The sequence below is a fragment of the Adelges cooleyi genome, unplaced genomic scaffold, assembly GCF_023614345.1.
Source record: "Adelges cooleyi isolate 19-005CV unplaced genomic scaffold, UGA_ACOO_1.1 ACOO_flye_CR_arks_rails_tigmint_CR_PRNA_247, whole genome shotgun sequence".
Lineage (NCBI taxonomy): Eukaryota > Metazoa > Arthropoda > Insecta > Hemiptera > Adelgidae > Adelges > Adelges cooleyi.
The window spans coordinates 13,680,824-13,697,036 of NW_026095912.1; the positions used below are offsets into that span (position 1 = coordinate 13,680,824).

A 16,213-nucleotide genomic window follows, 5' to 3' on the forward strand; every position below is an offset into this window, starting at 1 on the left:
CAAAACGTTTCGGTGTAAATCTTACGGGCGTTTATATTGTGTAATTATTAGTGTTCGCACGGTACACGGTCTTTGCATGCACCGTAAGGTGTAGGGTTCAACGTCCTGGCGGGGTTTTCGTTTGCCAATATTAATTACCCCTTGGGGGGGGGGGGCTACCTATTAATATAATCGTTAATAACACAATATCGGCGGTCCGAATCCATTAATCACAACAACGGGACGTCGTTGCCTGTGTTATCGCGGCGATTCATCCGTTTTCCAACGGCCGCGTTTTCCCACGCCTATTCAACAAGCCAAAGGGGCGGCAGACCACGGGATAGGGGAAGGCAGAGAGACGGACAAGAACGACGCCGGGAATTCGACCGGTAGGTGTCGTACCGGGCGGATGACCTCTCCTCGTGCGCCGCTATTGTGTCCGAACGGGTGGTCCCCGGCCATTAGTCAGTGTACGTCCAGGCGGGTCCGTCGACAACCGCCGCCCGCGCAACGGTCGATTGTGTATTTTTTAATACGGTAAAAAAAATAAAAGGTAAATTAAATCTCGTCTCGAATCGACGATACGGTACGGTGCCGTAAGAAATAATTTCATCACCGGGTCTGGACCGTCTTGGAGTGTAATAGTAAACGCCGCCGGTTGAGTTCGGCCGCGACACCTCCGCTGCCCAGGTCGACATGTGCTACGGCCCGAACGATCCGGGTTAAGAGATCCACGAACCGCCGTTTCCAAGACCAGCAATGATCGAGGTGTCCGCCCCGACCCCGTGCCATCCGAATTGAAACACACCCGTGAATGGGACTATGGGAATTTGTCTGGACACAGGTGAGATTCGAGCAATACCCAAAACCTACCCTATTCCCCCCTACACATCTACCTTGGTCAAAGCTCAGGCGAGTGCAAAGCGTCATCCCCTTCTAGCCCCATTCCTCTTATTTTCCTCTCCCCCGGCTTCGATCCGTCGATTGGTTCGCAGCCACCATCCAAAGGTAATTTCTTGTCATTTCAAGTATACCAATATCAAGTATCTGTTAATTGATTCTTAGGTAAAACTATATGATACTATCCTGCGGTCATGCTCACACTGTTCAACGAGTACATTCCAGATAAGAGCTAATCGGTCGTTTATCTATTTATCTACACGGGGTTAGGTTAGGTCTATGATGCAGAAACACCCTTTGGATATTTACAAATTTCGCAGGCGATCAAAATGATCAAAAATGTAGTGTCAACATTGTTATTTTAACGAAATTTAATGTTTGAATGGAAAAATCAAATGATTTGGGTGACTAATAGTTTTTTTTTTAATAGGAATATACTGTGCTTTAATTATAAGTATGATCTAATCATCTATTGATAAATGCTATTCAACGTGATTGACACTGGAACCGCCCACATTTATGCAATGGATACCATGTTTGATTTTCAAATAAGTCATACATGTGCTAATTGCTTACTGTCAGTGTTATTTATGTGTCTAAATAAAGATATTTTTCTCGTTTCACTCATTCCGTGTATTTATATGTTAGCACATGGAATGATCGTTAAACGTAGAAGATAATAATATTTTTGACCGCAAAGCATAACAGCTCTATCTAGAGCTGTATTAAACGATTTAAAAAAGTATTTTTCTTCTACCCCTTATCGCCACACATACCTTCACTTCTAATAATATTCATTTATTATATCCAACCATTTTTTATTCTTCGGTTTACATCTACCTCGAAATCCCTTTTTTCTTATACATTTTACAAATATTTCACAATCCTCGGTTTTTTTTTTAAATTGTCCAGCACTCACTTCGTACATCTTGATCCGCAACACCTTATATACTCATTTCTTATTCATTCCACAACCTAGTCACTCATCCAACTGAATAAATTGGTGTCTTTGTATAAAAATAATAGCGGCAATTGCAAGTTTTTCTCCCTTTTTGGGTTTTTATAACTTTGAAATTATTTTATTAAGTTGCTTAAGTTTTTATTTAAAGCATATAGTGTATTGGTAATACGTATGAATTTAAATGTGAACATGTTTTTTAGAAAACGTTTTTTTAATAGTTCAAAAACATGTTATTATCATTTTTTAAGGTTTTCTATAACACAAACTTCCAAACTACGCATATTATTGCTCAGTTCCTATTTTTTTTATTTTCTGATAATAATCTAGAATTATGTTATAAACATTTTTGTTACACGTTTCCAACCCTCCATTATCACTTTTTTACCTTCAGTTACATTTAAATTTCAATCATCTCTCTCCATTGTTTTGCCTATTCATCTCCATCTATTTTTTTTTATTGCTTCCATTTATAAATTCTAATATTTTCATTTTGATTTTCATCCTACACCATCAAATGCATAACACTCACTTAATAAAGTCTTATAAAAACAGTTTTCCATTCTAAATGACTCAATTCTGTCACCCAATACGTCTAATCACTTATCATCAATATTAAAAACTAACAATTATACCTTGCGACCTATTTTCATTAAGGAGCACCACACGAATCCTGCCTCGGTCGTTCGTGGTGGTCGGCCATACAATAATGCCATTTCAACGTCGCACTTTTTATCATAATAATAATATTTCCACGACTTGGCCCGGTACTAATATTTGATGTGTCCATACAACTCTATTGCTGATTTAATATTCAACAGTGCTATTATTCGGACAGGCCGCCGCGGCTGTTAGCATAGCCATAGTTCTGACCTAAATTTCCTTTGGTTGGGCGGTGACAATGGTGAAAATTACATTTGTTTTTTAACGCCTTCGACGCTTTTGTTTTTTTATTTGAATTTTTCCATTGTTTTCCTTTTTCGATTGTTTTCTTTTAGTTGTTATTTTTTCCAAATTTTATATTGTCTCGAATTAAAATATAAACAGTAACCATCCGAGTAACACGCTCGTTAAATATGCACAACGGTGTTTCGTTAACCAGCATATTATATTGTATTGTGTTTTGTTTCCAAATTAACCTATAATAATGGTCAGCCGTCGGATCAGCCCGTTATTTTACAATGCACGTGGCGTTACCAACACAATATTTAGCTACCATTTTGACTCAGTCAAGGGTACACCCTAAGTCCATAAGTATCCACCTCGCTCCACCTAACGAAATGCGGGTGACTTATGGTTAGCTTGAAAACGTTTTCAAGCCAAAATCTACACTGTTACAACTACAATGTTGCCCACTATGGTGCAAAGTAATTTGACTATCATACTGTCAATAATAATTTCAGTCAACGTTTGTTGTAGTTATAACAAGTAGTGTAAACGTTTGGATAGAAAACGTTTTCAATGCATGTCAAAAACCGATTAAAGGCTATAATATGATTAATTGTGTTATTCATAGTTCAATTCGGTGTCGATAGTGTTATTCGGCGGTACACGTGTGTCATGTCATAGCCCTACAAAGTTTTTCTACCCAAATTCAATGTAATATTATGCATGTCGTATTAACCGGCAAACATAAATCTGTAACTTAAATTAATTAATTAACAATTGTTAACATTAAAACCCAATGCCTTTACTCATCACACCCACCCATATCTTCTTCGGTCTGCTATTTGAAAATCAAAATTGCCTGTGTTTTAGATGTCATACATGAATATGCAGTTTTTTAACCCAAATTTAGGTAATTCTATTTCAGAAAGTCTACAAGTATAAAGTGTATGTTTCAGAGTGTACTTCAATTCATATTTTATCCTAACATGTAAACCTTTGGGGGGGGGGGGGAATGGCCAAAATCGGTGTCCAAGCTTGAAACTTGAAATATCAATTCGTTTTACTGTATAAACTATGACCTGGGGTATAATTATGTGTTTGTTATTTTATGTTTTGATAATTAATACTAATTTAAAAAAAGGCCCCCAATTTATTTTTCTTTTATTAGTGATTTGCCCGATATTAAAAAAAAAAAAAAAGATCTAATAATTGTTCTTATTTATTACTATTTCTGATAACTGAACCCTCCTTAATTAGGTGCGACCAGATTCTATAAATTAAATTACTGTAAAAAACATTTTACTCCAATTACTATAATATGGTGAATAACTTGTATAGTATATCAGTGATAACAGTTGTCAATGAAATCAGTGATGCTCGATTCTAAAACAATAGTTTCACATAGATAATTTTTTTTTTTACCAGTGGTCACTCTGAGTTGAGGAAGGGTTTGGTCTTAGTTTTTATCAGTGTCCTGATAATAATAAGCTGCTTTGACCTCAGCTTTCCTTTGATTCCTTCCATTTATTCTCTGAGATTATCATCGTGGAATTCCCAATTTTATTCCACGTACAATGACTGTTGTTCGGTTACGGATATTCCGTGCAAACGATACCGCGAATTCGGGCAAAACCCAATTATTATTACTAGAAACAATATTGTCCGTGAAAATGACACCCTAACACACATTTAGCGTTGACCCCTCTAAACAATTATTATATAGTTACACAACATAATCACCCTTGGACCTGCTCTTTTATATTTTTTACCATCGAATATTTCGCATTAAACACTGTGAAAATTATTAAAAAAATAACGATAACCTTTCGAGTACGGTTTTTGTCCAATTATCGAAAACGCAATAACCAAAAAAAAAAGAAAATTACATATTAATATTAGCTCTTGTACTGTTGACTCGAGTGTTTTGTTTTCGTGGTAATTGGTTGCACACAACACAATTTACTCTGCGAAGGTTCTATTTAAAACACGAATACAGTGCAAATATTATTATTCAACAGTAATAATAATTATGATTTGAAAGACCAAAAAAAAAAACCCAAAAAAGTCATATTATTATGTTCATGCCAGTTGTTTTAGTGTTTGGCATGCGGTAGTGTAAGGTTACAATAATTGCCTACACTGTTGTATTGAAGAATTAGTTTTTACCGTTAGAAATTTTCATATCAAGTTCTTTGGAATAAGAAAGTTGTGGATAGAGCGGATATTTTGTTGGCCTACCTGGTTGCATGGGATAAGGTGAAGAAGAAGAGGAAGGTTCTCTCGGTGATTGACAGCTTTTATTTTATTCCAAAATTATATTTTTTATAACGACCATTTTATTAACGAGTCCTACTCGAGTGTTTTGTTATTTTCGACATTCGGACGCAGCAAATGACTACCGGAAAATGAGAATCACAAACGATTATTGTAATGATAATTGTCATCGAATAATGTTCGGATTGTGTGTGTGTGTGTGTGATGATGTGTGGGGGCAGATACTTGGAACCCTCGACAAAGCTTGAAGGGTAAACAAAAAATATGAATGTTCTTTACTTCTCAAAATATTGCAGAAATTCCGCAATACAGACAAATGTTGCTAAATTGTTGACCCTATTTGACGATGATGATGATGATAATAATATATGCATATGTCAATTTAACGACCGATAAGCCCTTCTAAACCTGCGGAGCCGCCTATCCGAATACACCAGCCCTTTTGTTAATGGTAATAACGCGTGTGTTGTCTCCCTCTCGCCCTCAGGTATACAAAAAAAAAAAAAAACATAGACGAGCGTTTTCGAGAGGTCAGTATATATTATTATTGATTTGTACACGTCTCATTATTTTCGGCGCCCCACACTCGTGTTTTAACCGAGTCTATCGCATTGTAAAATAACAATAATAATAATAACATTAATAATGTCCATCCGACGCCCAACGGCCCAAGCGACAGTCTGGTAACCATGACCCGATTGGAAAATCCGCTTTTTTGTGACTTTGTGCATTTGATGGTCAAAAAAAAAATTAGTTGGTTATTTTTACACAGCCGCAATTTTTTTCACCAACAGCAATTACGGTAATTGGACGGTAATCGAGTTAATCTAACCTAACCTAACCACAACCACTCGTCAAGTTATTGCGCCAGCCAAAGAGCTGATACAGAGAAGTCCCCATACTCAGCCACAGAGTTATTTTAGAGCCACAGCAGATATTTTACCAGATAGTGCACTTCTTATTCAGCCCGTGTAATTCTCAAAAATGTGACAAACCAAAACATGCCTCAGCTCAGTGTTACCACTGATAGGAAAAAAAAAGTCTTCATGAGAAATTATTATTTTCCATCGCATCACTAACTTTTTTTTTGATCGTTTTTTCACTAGAAGACAATTAAAAATTGCAGTAATGAGTCACTACTTCTTAAAGTGTAAACAGTATAAACATACTAAGCATAGTACAGTAACAGATTAGGTAAAATAGAATTATCTAATCTGCGATAGAGTTAAAAAGGTAGATGTAGATAGATTAAATATGGGCCCAAAGACTACCACCGACTAATCAGTACATTAGAGCTGCTCTAAATTTTGGTTAATACTTTGGAATTTCATTCATTTGAATTGCCACCCGTATACATTTAATACACATATTGTATTAAAAATGATTTGATATAATAATTATAGCGTATAAGGTGTTGTACAGTGATAATTTAATTTCTCGTATGTGGTCACACTGCACTGAGGCAGGTTCGAGTTATCATTAAACACTAAAGTGCACCATCTGGTTTTATCTAACCTGTGATATTATTACGTGCCGAGTGAACTATATGTTTTCATATAGTCTGAGACTCGGCTAAATCCCCTCCCCTTTACATCCCATCCCCTTCTGTTTCGTCGTCAAATAAAGTTGAACTCGTTAACGACAAGTGTGCCTCGTTCGAATGGGAAAACTATACAAACAAACAAACAATTATTAAAGGCATTAATGATCCATCGGACACACACACAAACCTGAAAACAACAAAAAATAGACTACTGTGAAAAAAACTATTATAAAAGAAGGTCGGCCGCGTATGAACGTTTATTAATGTTAGGCATGATAAACACAAAATATTATTATTATTATTATTATTATTATTATTTTATAGCCACCGCCCGTTGTGTAATGTAGTGTTTACTTCAGAAAGTGACTTCAGGTCGTTTTAGTGTTTATATTTACATACAATTCTACTATTTCCGTTTCCCTTGAGTTTCTCATCATTCAAATTATAATTTTTAGTGTTAGTAGTATAATCGTTGGCCAAAGGCCATTTTAAGACAATACTGTACACTAAGTACAAAACAATTGCACCGACTTAGGTAAACGCTTGGCTTCTGATTGCCTACAAACAAATATCACTTAAGCAGGTACACATTGCGTTGTTTTCTGTTTAAAAAAAAAAAAAACATATTTTACAATATTTGATCGCTGGATAAAGTAAATAATAGTGCGAAAAACGTTGTGTACAAAACCGTACATTACAATATTGTATTGTTGGTGTTTTTTTTTTTTTTAAAGCCGGCAACACAATTATCGTACACGGCGGGATACGTCATAATATTTTTCATTAAGTGCAAAACCACTAGTTTAAAAAAAAAAGGATAAACGGGTATAATATTATTATGTATGATGTGTAGTCGGTGTAGATCGAATAACGATAACACCAAAGCGGTTTCGAGTAATTTGATGTTGTGTATAATTTGTTTTGGGGTTCACCATGACAGAATTTTCGTTATTTTTTTTTTCTACGGAATATTACTACTTCTTTATCAGATGTACATTTGTGTAATGGATTAACAACGTGCAATAATAATGATACGTTGTTATAATAACTGCTCGCCGAACCGGCGGTGTGCCATTATGGCGAACCTTGAAACAAATCGGATAACGGATATCGGCGGAATTTTTTCTACCGGTTAATATTGTTGTTCAATAAAGCTCTAACGGGTTCGGAGAATCCATTGGCGGCGATGATAATGTTCAAAAGGCGTGCGAGTGGTTTTTTTTATTATTATTTCGCTCTAAAACGACACGTTTGTACTTGAAAAGTAATTTCATTAGTTATGTGTCAAGATTTCACCACACCGATACGCGGCCATTTGACGGCATAAACGCGTTTTTTTTCCATATTATTTTATTCTCCAGCGACGACATTGAAACGCTGTTAACACTCATCCCCAACACTAGTGTTGTACCTACCCTAGTAAATTTGTTATTTCAAACTGTTTCTAACTGTTAACCGAACTCGATATAATAATATGAAAAATGGCTGCCTCCCAGGTCGGGACGTTTTTCAATGGGAAGTAAAAATGCCACGTTACTCTTGCATGATACATATTAAAATTTTAGGTTTGGCGATAACTCCGTCATATATTTGATAAATCATAGAAAATACAATATCGTATCATGGACAAAACAATAACATAGGTAATACAAGCACAATGTGTTGATAAAACTTGACGAATTCCTTGATGCCTTGGACATCTAAATCAACCACCATTTCATTATTCAGACCACACATATCCCCATTCAGTATCCTTAATTGTCACATCCATCAACTTCTTGTTCTTATTTAGTCCACCTGTGCATATTATTCCTAATACCTGTGTACTAATCGTTCTCTACTTACCTTTTATTTTTCTCGCTATTAGCCCGCCTCTAAAACTACTAGATTATTATTATAAATGTAGGAAAATGAGTTTATGAAATATAGCTTAAACACTTAATTCCTATCTCTTATCACTCATTCTTAAGTGTAGAGACTCATTAAGAAATGGAAGCGACAAAGGTTGGCGTTCTAGTAAGGTCTCCACTATGGAAATGTTAGTTGTGAAATGAACAAAATGTCTTTAATAATAAAATAAATTATTGCAATTAGACTTTTATAAGTTACTCTCAATAGCGACCTTTAAATTTTTAACTTGCACACTAAAACATATATTGTTATAAAATACAATTTTGATCAAGCTGTATATGTTGAATTTGTAATTTTGTTTTGTGTTATCTAAAACGTTATTGTGTTATATGTATTATATTTTATTCCAACAAAAACATACTTGGTTAGCTCGATGTAAAGATCTGGCGATTGAGAAAATATCGAATATGTTTTTAAAATACCTAATTAATTTCACTTAAATCCGTCTATCCACAAAATCAATCAAAATCAATCTTCCCAAACAGGAAACTTTTTCTGTGTCCACGTGCTGGAATCAGCCATACTTTACTTCCTTCTCATTCGTTTAATTCATAAACACTACTCTCTGAAATTCTCTATCAGATATGCTGAATTTTCTTGGTCATTTTTTGACGTTCAACTTATACCCTATCCAAAGGGATGGGTTGTATCCACATAAATGTGTGATTTATCTAGGTCAATCTATTTTTAATATCGAATCTCGCAAATCGTGTCGAAATGTTGTAATTCATTTTGTTTTGTGTATAATTTTTTTTATTTTTTCTTTCAGACAAAAACCCTAATGATAATAGTTACAATAACGGTCCAAGAGGTAGACAAAACTGGGATGCCGAAGACACCGACGACAGAAACGCTAACGACTTGCTGTCGGACAATAACAGTCACGTCAAGTTCAACACGCCGAAAGTTCCTATTATATTTGTACTCGGTAAGTGAAAGGCACAACAATGTGTGCCAGTAGGCTGGCAAACGTTTTCGTAATGCTCGCTTGGTGTTTACACAGGAGGACCTGGCAGCGGCAAGGTGACACATTGTGACAATTTGATGACAGAAAAGAGGGGCATTGTTCATGTAAACATGACCGACTTGCTTCAGCAATACACCGTCGGAAATGGTAAGTGTACGATCGAAACACATTAAGTGCAAGATTTTTTCAATGTAAGAATGGGCAAAAGGCCTTGAGAGCGTTTAGTCAATTACGGCTGGCCGAGCCGTCGATCAATGCGCGGCGGCTTCTCTCTTCAGGTAAATGACCTTCTGAATAAAAATAAAAAAACCAACTCTATACCTGGGTAATTATCGCGTTTTGAGGGTCAACAAACCCCAATTAATCGATTTCATTCAAAAGTTTAACCACTTATCTTTTTAAAGGAAAAAGGTTTTTGCTCGATCACAATAAGCTAGCGTGTCTTCCCCCCCTCCCCACCCGTGCCGCCGCCACTTTTCCACAACGTCTTAGTTGAACACTTATGGGAAACGATTACTTGTAACTAATCCTGTGTTCGTGCACATTGATTTAGAAACAATGGTTGATGCAGAGCACTTTTATTGAAATTTATCATATTTTTAATTGTAGCTCAAAAGCGAGCAGGTAAATCGCTCTGCCGTCGTCAACGACTAGGTATAGCCCATTTCCCTCAAGTTGGTCCAAGTGTCGCACGTGTACATGATATTGGTTTAATAACTAAACCATAAGTTCTTTGTGTATATTTTGGGTTTGACGACAGCCACAACAAGTTTTTCCATAAACTTGAGCTGTTTCTGAACAGTTTTTTCCGCGTGAATTCATCGCTCACGCTTGGATCACTTTGCCTTATTTTGGCTTTTTCTAATTTATTGTTTGGCGTTTCTACTAAAAAAAATCACCGGACAATCACGCGTATCGATTGTCGACGACCGTCCTATTAGTTTAACCGTCCAGACGGTCTTAACGCATCGAGTTGTCCCTGACCTATATTAAATACTAGGCGACCTATCGAATCGCGATTTAACCCAATAGGTATTGTACAGGCCGGAAAGAGTGTGTTTACTCGTATAGGCTTTTTTTTTTATAATTCCCAATCAGCCCAAAAAAAAAACATTGACATCATATTGTTAACCGCCCTCGGGGGAATGGCGGCGTTGACGGCTGAGTAAATAGCAAAGGGTAAAGGGTACGGTCAAACAAGGTCGGGCCAATACCGGTACCACCACACCGCCTTTACAGGAAACGGGGGTAGGGGGGCGGGGTTCATTAAATAGGCACTTGTGTGTGTGATCGAAATCCGTTTCCATGAAACCGTAAGTAAACACTGGGGGTTGGACAGGGTTTTTTTTTAGGGATACTGATATTAAAACGAGGGGTCGAGAAAAAAAAACAATAACGACGATAAAAATACATCACGCACACATCTCATTAACGCCGTCCTCTTCCCTGGAGTATGTGTATATTTGTAATAAAGAGTAGGTGTATTGTTTTTTTTTTGCAACCCCGGCGGGCTAGGACAATATAATAATATGTGGTTAATATAATGGTAATTGTACGTGCGGTGTTTAACAGGAAATGTCCGCCGGATATTGTGCACAATTTTCTAGTGTTCCAAGAACGGGCAAACGAAACCCTTTCGAAAGCACTACATCACGTCATCAACACGTATCGTTTTACAAGAGCCGTTGAATAGACAAAACATTAGGTTAATTGATTGTTTGTTTTTTTATCAATCAATTAAACGATAGCTTCAAGTCCAGCATACTAGAACGGAAGGGAGGGGGAAGATTCGAATAATTCCTTTGACGTGGATTGGTTCCCGGACTAAGATAGTATAAGTTTTTGGTTTGAAAGACTTGATCAAATCTTCACAGGATGAGTTGACATCCGGTTATTGTGGGATTACTTGATTTTCTTGAAGTATTAATTACTCGATACTTGCTTTTATTCGCATGTTCAAATGTTGAAGAGTTAAGGCAAATTGAAATATAACTGGCACTTCATTCAGACAAAAATACAAATCCCCATTTGCGTTGGGTAATTAGGGATTGTCATTCGGAAAATGACAAAAATGTATACGTTAAAAGTTGTACACTTAGGGCAATACAAACATTAGCTAGAAATAAGGTGACGTGGTATGTATGACGATTTAAGAGGTCTTTGGCTTTGTACCATGGAGTGTATGTACACACAATCGCTTCGACTCGTCGCGTGCACTTCAAACAAAGAGAACAATTCCGTTAAAGTGGCCGTTTTTCGCAGAATTTCCATTCTGAACAAAACAGTTTTTAGCAGCGAGCTCTCGTTCACGTGCCAATCGCCATCAGCAAGATAATAGCTTTTGTCTAAATCATATGGTCTAATCGTCTAGACGTTTGAACTCGAACTCCGCGTGGCCTTCGCGAGTGTAATGAACCCGAAAAGTTTAATAACTGTACCCTAACCCTTGGGGAAAGTTTGACCGGCAGTTACGATTGAATTATATTATTTTTGAACTTAGTTCTCAAAAAAAGTGAACACTATTTAGGCGTTATCGATATTCGTGAAGCTAATATAAAATTGTTTTTGAATTCACTGGCCAAGACATGGAAGACTACAATAAGCTGTCCAGCAGAACGGTCACGGAAGTGCTGATGCTGGAGTTGAAAATGTCGCCGGCAGCCAAGCTGTTTTTGATTTCGGGTTTTCCCCGAAACATGCGTGACGTCGTTGAATACACGCGGAAGGTACGTTAACCAGTGTTACCGAGTTTGGTCTAATTGGTATTAAATAACATAAAATCACAGTTCCTTTCCTCGCGTTAGGTTGGCAATCCACGTTTTATTCTACAGTTTTAAGTACTTTTTGAAATTTTTCCTATTTCGCTGTATCGTCTTTAATTATTAAATCTAATCATCGAATACTATATTCTATGGACTATGTTTATTGATACTTTGCTCTTCTTTTTAAATGTTTTTGCGCTTCAATCTATAATCAAATTCCATTTTGTTTTGCACAATTAGTACTTCGAAAATTGCCTTTCCATTACCTACAGTCAACCAATTTATATGGTCAACTAATATATTATGTGTATTGTTTTAAATAGATAAAATTATTGAGCAAAGTCATCTTGATAGCGTGGAGTCAAAGCGTGCTAGAGCGGCAAATCGATTATGGAGCCAAACTGGGTCAAGTCGTTTTGAGTCTGGCCAAAATGGAGTTGAGTAGCTTTTACAACAACGTCACCCCCGTGTCGGAATACTACGATCAGAGGAGGATACTGATATCGGTAAGTCCGGGAGACTATAGTTCTTCGGGTTGCCGCCTTTTAGTCGGCATTCGTGTATCATTGTCGTTTGCATTACCGCTTTAGATCAACGGCGAGCGAAACCCTTCAGAGGTGTACTTGGACTTCCGTTCGACGGTGCTGCAGGTTTTGAGCGCTCACTTGGCCACAGGAGCACTTCCTACGGCGTTTCCTAACGGTCACGTATCCCACCGCGACGACACGGCCGAGCACAACAGCGTTACTACAGTGAATATAGAGCCAGCCACGGTCAGTCATAACCCGGGCTCGTCGGGATATCCTAGAGTTATATGGGTGGTCGGTAAGTCCATATTAAAATATGACACGTCCGGCGACATTGCCATCATCCGCTTGGTTTCCCTAACACAGGAGGTCCCGGCAGTAACAAGAGTTCGTTGTGCCAAAAAATTCTCAGGACCCACCACGGTTGGGGACACGTCAGCATGGGGTCGGTGCTCAGGTCTTTGGCGTCGGGCAAGGAACCAACAGACCCGTTGCAACACACAATCGGCAGCGGTCAATTGGTCGACAAGGTACTGTGTTCGGCGAGTGTAAGCGAGGTTAAGCATTTGAATTGTTAACATTGTACAAAATCGTTGTAGGCTGTCGTTTACGAGGTGTTGGACGGCGAGATGCTGAAGTACAGAAACTGTAACGGCATCGTGATCGACGGATTTCCCAGAACCGTGGAACAGCTCAACTATTTCGAAAAAAAGGTAACGGCTCGAGTCTTTCACTTGCTGACATAAGTATTATTTGCAATTACTATGGCAAATAATAAACAGCAGTTCAGAAATTTGACCATAACCTTATTGATGATTGCTTATTTTATGGCGTTTCAGTATGCTCAACGACCATTGTTGATACTTTTGGATTGCTCAAAGTTGCAGTTAGGCCGCGGTAGGTTGGACGACAGCGTGTCGGCGTTCCGGCATCGTCTCGAGAATTTTCGCGAACAAACCTTACCAATGCTCAAAATGCTCGACGACAACGAACGGCTGATCGTGGTGAGTGATAATTAATTAGACGTCAACTGGCAATCCTGTGTATCTATCCTGAATGTCTGCTATACAGGGTGTCTCAAAAATAATGGTGGGGTTGGACGAAAGAGGGAGTTGTCAGGTTTCGAATTCAGTGCGTAATTCAGTTACGACTGTGAAACATCCAGAGGCGGTCGTTCGAAACTTGACGACTCTCTCTTTCATTCAAGCCCTACCAGAGCGCTGTAGGTCCAATACTTCACAGCCTACGGCCGTTTGAAACCCCAGCATTCTTTTCGCGACATCCTATGTTTCATTAATGTTCGATTAATCCACGGTTTCGTCGCACACAGGTGGACGGCAACACGGAAGACAGGAAAGTGCAAGACATGTTCGTCGGCGCTTTGGTGAGTACGATTGGCAGCGAAACCGCGACCGTGGCGCACCAGGTGGCCGACGACGACGGTACTGTGCTTCACGACCTGGAGAGCCACGAGGAACCCCCCGAGGCCGGAGCGTCCCACGCGGTCACCGGTCCAGCGGTTCCACACCAGAACGGGTTCATACCGAATGCCCAAACGTCAAATGCAAAAAGCAACGATCTGGAACAACGGTCGCGCCAATCCATACGGACTATGTACGCTCAAATAGGCTCGTACCCTAAAAACAATGTACTATAGTAGTCAAATGGAAATGCTAAGCAAATCCCATACCATTGTCGCCTGCCTTATTGTAACCAAACCTACTACTAAAAATATTGTGCATATCTAATTTATTTATTTATTTTGATTTTTTTGTTGTATATTTTCTCCGCGTAAAGCTGGCCTGACCAGATGGAATAAGCTACACATTAGACATTATTATATTATAATATAGTAAATAATAATAATAATAATATACTTTTATTATATTATTTTACGATTGTGATACCATAGGGTTACCGATTTTTAATAGTCAATAAAGATTTACGATTATAGCCTAGTGTTTAGCGTGTACAACATTTGATTGCTCAAAATGTCTAAATAGTTAACCATTTTGTACTGTCGAATTCCATTTACCGTTAATAGATGTAACACCTAATAAAATATTCTTTTTTTCTTTTAACAACCATGTAACTTGTATTCACACAATAGACAAGTGGCAAAATACAAAATATAGTTATTATTTTCCTACAGAAAACTGAAATTATTGGAAATTAATTATCATATGTAATTTTTTGAGCTATTTGAGGAACGTTAATTTTTTATTTTTTTTATTACTGTTAAACAACTTGATTATTTTTTTAACAAAATAAAAAATGTTTCAACATAGCACCTGATTATGAATTTATAATATAAATTAAATTTATAGTTAAACAAGTTAAAAAAATAAATCGCTTTAAAACATTAATTGATTCCAATCTAACACATACGACATTCAGCGGTTAAGCGGCAATTGTTTTTTTTTTAAATTACAACATCAATACTGGTAGAATGCATCATTCTTAAATTTAAACAGTAGCAATTTTAATGAATGGAGTCAAGTGAGTCAGTAATGAACAAAGATGCAAATGGAAACGGGCTTTTTAAATAAAATAATCGGTCATTTATAATTTCAAACAAGTGGTTTTTATTCTAAGATTTTTAAATCTATTATACAATTCAATAAAACACAATTATTATTATTTTTACCATAAGAAATATTCCGTTTTCATTAGAACATTGTAAATACCCCACTTATAGTATTTTGTTTTTTAAATAAAATATGAAAACACACTGACGTTGGTATCACTGTGACGTTGGTAAAAATGGGAAGAAGGTACTTAGGAAAATGAGTTCAAAAATTTGTTAACGTGTTTAAAACTTACTCCTTTAAATGTATCATAGACGATGTGACTGGTGTACATACCGAAGTTGGATTTGTTGGATCGGACACTATCTCTCATTGCTTTAAAATTGATAGTTTTTTTAGTCAGTTGGTTGAACTTTGTGACGTCCGAGATGATATGGTAGTTTGAACTTCTACTGATTTCCAGCAAGGATTTATCTAACGATTTCAACAGCTTGTCGCTCTTGCTAGCTTCGAAATCTGCGTACTTATCGAAAACCTTGAGGAGTGCCGTCATTTGCTCGTCCCAACCCAGGTCTAACGTATCGACGATGTTATTCAAAGTTATCCAGATGGATGTCCACAAGTCGTAGCACTCGTCCACGTTCTCTTGCCGTTTCCCGATGTCTTTCACGGCAGAGTGGTAACTGAAGAAAAGCGCGGCGTGCACTCTAACGTATCCGTAAACACAGGCTCTGACAATGTCCACCAGTAGCTTGTTGTAAGTCTTGAGATGGTCGTAGGCCGGAGACACCCATTGGCGAAGAGCATTCGTGTAGGCCGATTTCACGTCTGACGTTACACCGTTCCACACTATGTAGACGTTAGCCATTTGCAGCGAATCGATTTTACCCGGCTTGCTGCCCACGTGACCCAAGTACAAGTTGAAAGGCTTACAAAATTTCACCGATCCGGGGTCGACCCTCAAACGGCCATCGAT

The 16,213-nt window shown here is 37.6% G+C and overlaps 1 protein-coding gene across 1 annotated transcript; it reads left to right on the forward strand.

Annotated features, from left to right (window-relative positions):
• The first annotated feature begins 468 nt into the window (after nt 1-468).
• Nucleotides 469-14,807, forward strand: LOC126837242 (adenylate kinase isoenzyme 5). The gene is made up of 10 exons (XM_050571070.1): nt 469-823; nt 9,223-9,381; nt 9,457-9,567; nt 12,004-12,146; nt 12,506-12,688; nt 12,773-13,007; nt 13,076-13,239; nt 13,309-13,422; nt 13,549-13,713; nt 14,040-14,807. Exons 1-10 carry the CDS (start codon nt 802-804, stop codon nt 14,364-14,366), a joined length of 1,623 nt encoding a protein of 540 aa, XP_050427027.1. The 5' UTR covers nt 469-801; the 3' UTR covers nt 14,367-14,807.
• The last annotated feature ends 1,406 nt before the right edge of the window (nt 14,808-16,213 follow it).

Coding starts and splice junctions, on each gene's coding strand:
- LOC126837242 (XM_050571070.1), top strand. CDS start 802: ATGGGAATTTGTCTGGACACAG. Junction 9,568..12,003: donor GCAATACACCGTCGGAAATG/GTAAGTGTACGA, acceptor TCACTGGCCAAG/ACATGGAAGACTACAATAAG. Junction 13,008..13,075: donor TAGAGTTATATGGGTGGTCG/GTAAGTCCATAT, acceptor TCCCTAACACAG/GAGGTCCCGGCAGTAACAAG.